Here is a 7,414-nt window from a genome sequence, read left to right on the forward strand (position 1 = left end):
CCTACTGGCCCATCCCAAGAACAACCCTATAGGTATAAATCGAACCCCTAAACACCTAAAACTCACCCTAACCGTTGCCTGAATCTTTGAACATGCATACTAATTAACATTTATTATATATTATCCTTTGTTAAGCGATTTAAAAAAACGCACACAATCAAAGGTTTTTGTAAATCTATAAGAAAAAGGAATGGCCGATTTTTTTGTGGCACCAGAAAACCACGCCCACCACTGCTATGTCCTATACTTATGGACATTAGTTGAGGTGCTAGAAAAACACGCGCACGCACGCACGCACGCACGCACGCGCACACGCACACGCACACACACACACACACACGCACAAACACACACACAAACACACACACATAGGATACACACACACACACACACACACACACACACACACACACACACACACACACATACCGGTAGGATACACACACACAGGGCTTTCCAAGTACTCTTGAGGGCACTTCAAACTAACTAAGAAAAAGCAAATTGAAAAGAAGAAAATTACGACTAGAAATCAGTTTCCCCCTCTACACACTGACTGTTGTGACAACTTCTATCTAACAATGTACCAAATTACATCAAAGTTCATCTTTGTGGCTGAGTTAGTCAATTCATTCTCTGCCCTCCATCTACAGATCCCACGAACAACAGCAACAATGTTTTCCAAGACAACTGCCAACTTCGTCCAACAGTATGACAGGGGCGGCACTCTCATCGAAGCCCGTCTTAATGACTCAGACAAGCTGGTTCCAATGGCGCTGGTTATCAAGAAAAAACGACAGTGGTGGCAGCAGAAGTCCAAGTACTGTCCATGCGCCTTTACCCTCAATGACCTGTTGAGGGGCGAATCCACGGATCCACCACTAAGCCCAGGTACATCCTACACATGACTAGGGGGCGGAGCTAAGGGCCAGGTAGGCCAGGTAGGTGGCGTGAGAGCAGGTAGGTGGAGAGGGGGTGGAGTCATGGTGTGTTTCTCTCTCTCCTGAACTTCTGTTGTTCCAACACCATGTCAACTTTTGTAGCATAATAATACATTAAAACAAATAGGATTATGTAAGATGTGAGAGTTAAAACTTTTGCATTAAAATTGAGAACATCATTTGTGTAATTCGGGGATGCATGCATGCACGCACGCACGCACACACTTCATATTTGCTAACATAAATGATCCTATCCTAGGTTTCACAGAGACGGACTTTGGTTCCTTCGAGGGGAGTGTCACCGAGACAGGAGCTTTGGGCGCAATTGGTGGCATACTCAAGGGCGACATGAACAAGCACACCTCTTACAATCTCAGCAACCTCAAGAAACAGAGAGTGGATATAAACAAGCTGCATCAGAACTCCAGTAACAGGTTGGAGTCAAACAATTTGAATCATTTTTCTTTGTCGTGATATGTATTCTCTCTCTCTCTCTCTCTGTGTGTGTGTGTGTGTGTGTGTGTGTGTGTGTGTGTGTGTGTGTGTGTGTGTGTGTGTGTGTGTGTGTGTGTGTGTGTGTGTGTGTGTGTGTGTGTGTGTGTGTGCTGTATCTATATGTCTGTACATATACTGTATCTATAACTACACCGTGTACACACACATCACATCACATCACATCACATCACATCACATCACATCACATCACATCATTTTCTCTGTAGGGTGAACATGCTGATGCAGAGGCTGAAGAAGAAGGGAGACGTTCTGGCCTTGCTGACAGAGAGAATCATCACCACCACCACCTGCCACCTCTCGGAACATCGAGACTCCACTGGGATCGTGAAAGTGTCAAAAATAACTGTGCCGGTAAGTGTGAACAGTGGTGTAAAGTATTTACTTAAAGGGATATTCCACTTAAAAAAACATTTGGTCATTTTGTCGTCTAATCAGGCTTTTGTGAACACCCTGGACAGATTTCAATTTGCTTGATTCAATATTTAGATATTTGATATTCATTTTATCAGACCAGGGCCCATTCCTATGCAAACCCATTGTAACTTCAATCTCCATTTTAACCATGATAGATTAATCAAAAACACCCATCTTTTTCTCTCATACTCATACTGTCCTCCTAATACGTGAGCTTGCCATGTTTTTCCGATAACGTTTTGTCCGTGCATGTCTGTTCTCAGGTGATCAACCAGGACTGTGTTGACGGCAAATTAAAGTTGAAGAAACAGGACTCCATGGACATCCCTCCTAACACTGTGATCGCCTACAGCCTCAGGGTCCTAAAATTCCACGAAGATGGCTGTTTTGGTTAGTGTGTGTGTGTGTGTGTGTGTGTGTGTGTGTGTGTGTGTGTGTGTGTGTGTGTGTGTGTGTGTGTGTGTGTGTGCGCGTGTGCGCGTGTGCGCGTGCGTGCGTGCATGCGTGCGAGTGTGTGTGTGTGTGCTGTGTGTGTCAGAGTACTGTATGGCAGAGTCAGAATCACTTATTGAGGCCTGGTACTGTATTATGTACATGTACGTAATATGTTTCATTTGTCAATTAGTCACATTGTCATTGACTAAAGGGCCTTTTATAGTTCTGTATGTTAGATTTTGTCTACGTTTTGGGTGAGAGAGTACGTGCAGTAATTACGTCGACATGCTTAGTTTGTCTACGGTTTGTGTGTGCCGACCCGCTCTCCGCTCCAATTCTGCTCCCGTTGGGGCCGCGTGCCACATATTGCGCCTTGCAGTGCATAGCACACGAGAGATTCTCCCCCGACCAGGATTTCACTCTCATGTCTCTGTCATCCACACAAGTCTTTTTATAAATACTTTTTGTCAGTTAACGTTATATTACCAGCCAGTCAAAGGATATATGATTCAAAAAGCAAGTGAGCAAAGTCCCTGTTGGTATCATAGAGGTATAAGAACGACATCTTTTCTCTCTTTTTGCAGAGGAAAAGTTATTTTCCTCACTACTGCCCCCACGATTGACAAAAGTTCGCCACGGGTAGTTCATGCGTACGTACGTTTTAATTGGTTTTAATACGTTGGGTTGGGTGTTGTCAGCTAGCCTACGGACAGGGAGAAAGAACGGACACCAAACGGACCAAACGGAAGAAATCTCTCTCCCCCTCTGTTTCTAGTGGCGACCTGCGGTCCTTATGTATCACTATGCATGATACAAGTGTGACTATTCTGACATCTCAAGTGCAGGGGGTCTCAGAAGGCCTCCGATGCAGGGGGCATCTATATACTATATACTGTATGGTCATCATTTCTGTTGGTGGCCTTTCACAAAGTGTTATACTGGTTATATCTCAACATGAGGGTCCTTTCATTAATTCTGATGGTCTATAATTCTTCTTGCTATCTATATCTGTGTATGACATGTTGCTGTGCACATGTGTGTTTATGTGGGTGTGCGTGTATTTTTCATCTATGCCTGTATGAAACTAATCTCTCTCTCTTTTGTTTCTGTTTTTATCTAATTGGTTCCCAGATTGGTATGACACTGTCTCTGATGATGGCATTCAGACAGATGCCTGTATTATTGAGGAGGAAGAACTGGCTCCTGGTGAGTGTCTCGCTCGCTCGCTCACTCACTCACTCGCTCACTCACTCATTCAGTCTCTCAGTCTCTCAGTCAGCCAGTCAGTCAGTCAGTCAGTCAGTCAGTCAGTCAGTCAGTCAGTCAGTCAGTCACTTCTTGTGGGAGCGTGTACACATTTTTACGGTCAATGGGTTTGCCACTCTGACATGCTGTGATGTCACTGTGATGTCAGGGGAACCACTCTTAACAGAATGGGTTTGCTGCTCTGATGCCAGGGGGGAACAAATCCCTTTTATGCCCATACATGGATATATGGAGATCCCTGTGATGCCAGGGGAACAAATCCCTTTTCCGCCACAGTGGTGTCCGGTGAGAACTTAACCGAGATGTCAACCCTCATGCTTATGAGATATCTGGGTTGTAAGGCCAGATATCCCGACTCGTACGGAAGGCTATGCTCTCCCCGTGAGAGCTTGCCAGAGATTATAGACTAATAAGACTATATAAGAGTCGTGTCGGCGTAGAGCTTCTGCTAGCTTCTGCTCAACTCAGTAGTGATGCTTCACTGTGATGTCACACTAACAAGATCCCTTTTATGCCCATATATGGAGTACCCTGATGTCATCAATATTAATGATGCCCTGTTAGAGAGATCCCTATGATGCAAGGTGGAACAAATCCCTTTATGCCCATATATGGAGATATGGAGATCCCTGTGATGCCAGGGGAATAAATCCCTGTTATGCCCATATATGCAGATCCCTTATGTCCGATTCCCTGATGTCCACATCCCTGATGTACATCACTGTGGCCCTTTAGGGCGAGGTCACTTGTCACCCTGAGGTGTCTTACTAGTTTAGATTTATGTCAAGTACAGAACTGTTTTATTAATGATAATGTATTGACAGGTTCCAAAATCGATTGTTAAAGTACATTTAAAGTACATTTTGACCTTTTAGTCCTTTGCTGCAGAGGATATCGGAAGATGTTAACGTTAAATGTATTAATGTCTGACTATGTCATCTTTTAATCTAACTCTGTAGATTCAACAGTGCTACAAGAGCTTCCCCCTCGTTCTGATCTGTTCCAGAAGTTCTGTGAATTGATGAAGGACAGATATGCTCTCTGCGATGTAGAGAACACTGTGAGTGACAAAGCAACAAAGCTTTCATGACTACAAGCAGTGGTGGTAAACATAGTCAAAGTATCAATTACAATTCAGGCATTTAGCAGACACTATTGATAAAGGACAATAGGACATGACAGGATTCAAAGGAATGCACAAGTACTTTCATGCAAGGGCTCCTAACTTTAGTCAGATGAATCATGGAGTGTTATTATATTTATATATTGTCATTTCATTGGACACTTTAAAACACTTTCTCTCAACAATCTGTACATTGGATCTATACACACTATAGATGCCAGTTAGACCAGTGGTTCTCAACCTGTGGGTCGGGACCCCCAGGGAGGTCCCCAAATAATTTTGGGGGGTCCCCTGATTATGATTAACTTACTGTAATGTGCAACATTGTTTCTCACTAAACAGTAAACAAATCAACATAAAGTTTAACGGTATAGAGGGTACCTGCACATTTCTAAAGTGACAATTTAAAGACTTTTTAACACCTCTAAAATGACAAATTAAACAGTGGCCAAATTGTCAAATATTAGAGGCAGAAATTGTCAAAATGTCATGTAGATCTGCTATTTTCACAATAGAACTGTGTTATACAAAATGTAATTCCTCAACTCTTAGTGCTCGTCAGGGTGAGGTCCCCAGTTAAAATATGATTATTTTGAGGGTTGTGGCCTGAAAAGGTTGAGAACCACTGAGTTAGACAATGACCTGGTATCAACAACAAGCTATCTAAAATTAGCTATCTAAATTACATTTAGATAACATTTTTGCGTGTAGAACAGTGTCTGTTATAAGTATAAGTCCCAGAATTGAAAATTCACTTGGGTAAAATTAGCCTATACAAGCATTTGCTTCAAAATATACTTAAAGTTTTTGAAAATAGACGGTGGCAAGCTTGTAAATCTCTTATTTTCGATTAGCCAAAGTTTAATAGGGCTGAAGTGGTTAATGTATGTTCTGTAATCAAAATTCAAATCTACAAAGCAACTAGTACCTATACGTTTTCTAATCATTTTAGTGGGGTAAAAAGTATAATATTTGTTTCTGAGATGTAGTAGAGTAAAAAGTATTTAACAATTGGAAATACTCGAGTAATGTAAAAGTAACTCAAAATCTCCCCCCCCCCCCCCCCTTTTCCTTTTTAGTATTTCCTTTAATGCCTTCTCTATTTAGACATACCTGATATTGATAGATTATTGATTGATAAGATATTGTGTGTCTGTGATCAAATGTTTATAGATATGTAAAAATATGTTAATGTTCATGCATTGTTGTCAATCAATCAATAAATAAATGTGTGCATGTCTGTTTTTCTTTCTGTATAGCATCTCTCTTGTCTGTCAGTCTGTCCACATGTTCATCACTCTCTCTATCTCTTGTTTGCCATCTACTTGTTGTTGTGACTACCTCTCTGTTAATCTGTTTGTATCTCTTTGTCTTTCTGTCAGTTGGAGGAGTGGTGCTCAGGTGATGCAGCAGTGGAGACTGAACAAGATCTATCAGAAGATCTATCCCGTCTATCTTTGTCGGTCTGTCACCGCAACTCTGCAACTGCCATATTGGACCTGCTCAGACCCTACCTGACCACCAGACGTGACCCAGACAGTCACTCTGAGAGTGATGGCTCTCCAGGGGGACCTCTGGCTGCTGTTCATCTATTGGTCAGCACCATGGAAGGTAGGGTGCAAAACCTCTCATAGACAGGAAGATAAGACTCACTCAGTTCTATCTTAACCTTTTAGTAGGAGAGAAGATTGTTTGACACCTCACCAGTTCTTACTCTTTGAGCGCAAGGCCCTGTTGAAAGCATGCACATCACTCTGTGTCTATATGTTTTTTATACTTCAATTTCTGCATAATGTTATGTAATCTAAGTTCTGTATTGTGCATTTTTGTAGAGTTACCTGATGAAGCGCTGACCCTCCTCAGTGAGAGCAGTCCTGATGTTCTGAAGGCCTTCAATGCCCTGGTCAGTCTAACATGGCCTGTTTGTCTCTCCTCCGTATCTAATTTTGTGTAAGATACTGACTGAACTCTTTGTCTGTCTTTTTGCTTGGTCTGTCATATCCTTCTCACAGTTGAAAATGATAGATCTAAAGGATCAGAAGGAGAGCTGCTCTCTTCCCAAGGAGTCCGTGCCCCTCCCCCTACAGGATGACAAGGCTTTCCATTGGATGCAACAGCTGCTCATCACATGCAATGTGACCCTCAGCAGAGAGGCTGGAGGGCTGTTGGCAGAGAGAGAAAGCAATGCAGGAGTGCTGCCACTGGTCCTGTGTGTCACAGTACAAGGCCTGTCTTATCTGTGTGCTCAGCAAAACTAAGGAAAGTTTTGTCTGCGTGTGTATGTATGTGGTGTAAAGTAACTAATGCATTTACTCAAGTACTGTACTTAGTACAATTTTGAGGTATTTTTACTTTACTGGAGTATTTCCAATTTTCTGTACTTTTACTTTTACTCCACTACACTACATCAGGATTGTACTTGTCTTTGACAGGAGAATATTGTGGGTGACCTTTATGAGAGTAGTTCCATTTCAATTTGAATTGATTTGTCAAGGTTTATAGAGTCCACCAGGTGAACTTTAAGGGAGCGTTCGAGGATTTTGGAGAGGAAGGGGAGGTTGGAGATTACCTATTAGTCTTGGATCAAGACTACCATAGTTGTATGTTATCGGGTCTTGACATTTGTACTTCTTGTCCTATAGTTTCATGGATGTACACACATGTACTTGTATAAGTTAGTGTTCAAAGCTTCTTGATTCCTGAACGATACAAGGTGGAGGTT

General features: G+C 42.2%; 1 protein-coding gene across 1 annotated transcript; it reads left to right on the forward strand.

The window, feature by feature from the left end:
- Positions 1–671: 671 nt before the first annotated feature.
- On the forward strand, positions 672–6,950 carry LOC308293092 (gasdermin-E-like; the record flags this gene model as incomplete). Its single annotated transcript, XM_080735522.1, has 9 exons — positions 672–888; positions 1,198–1,372; positions 1,661–1,805; positions 2,132–2,258; positions 3,435–3,509; positions 4,529–4,629; positions 6,075–6,303; positions 6,525–6,595; positions 6,780–6,950. The coding sequence occupies 9 exons, from the start codon at positions 672–674 to the stop codon at positions 6,948–6,950; spliced, it is 1,311 nt and encodes a 436-aa protein (XP_080591648.1).
- Between the last annotated feature and the right edge of the window lie 464 nt (positions 6,951–7,414).

Source organism: Nannobrachium achirus (genome assembly GCF_963921795.1).
Source record: "Nannobrachium achirus genome assembly, chromosome: 10".
NCBI classification, from domain to species: Eukaryota; Metazoa; Chordata; class Actinopteri; order Myctophiformes; family Myctophidae; genus Nannobrachium; species Nannobrachium achirus.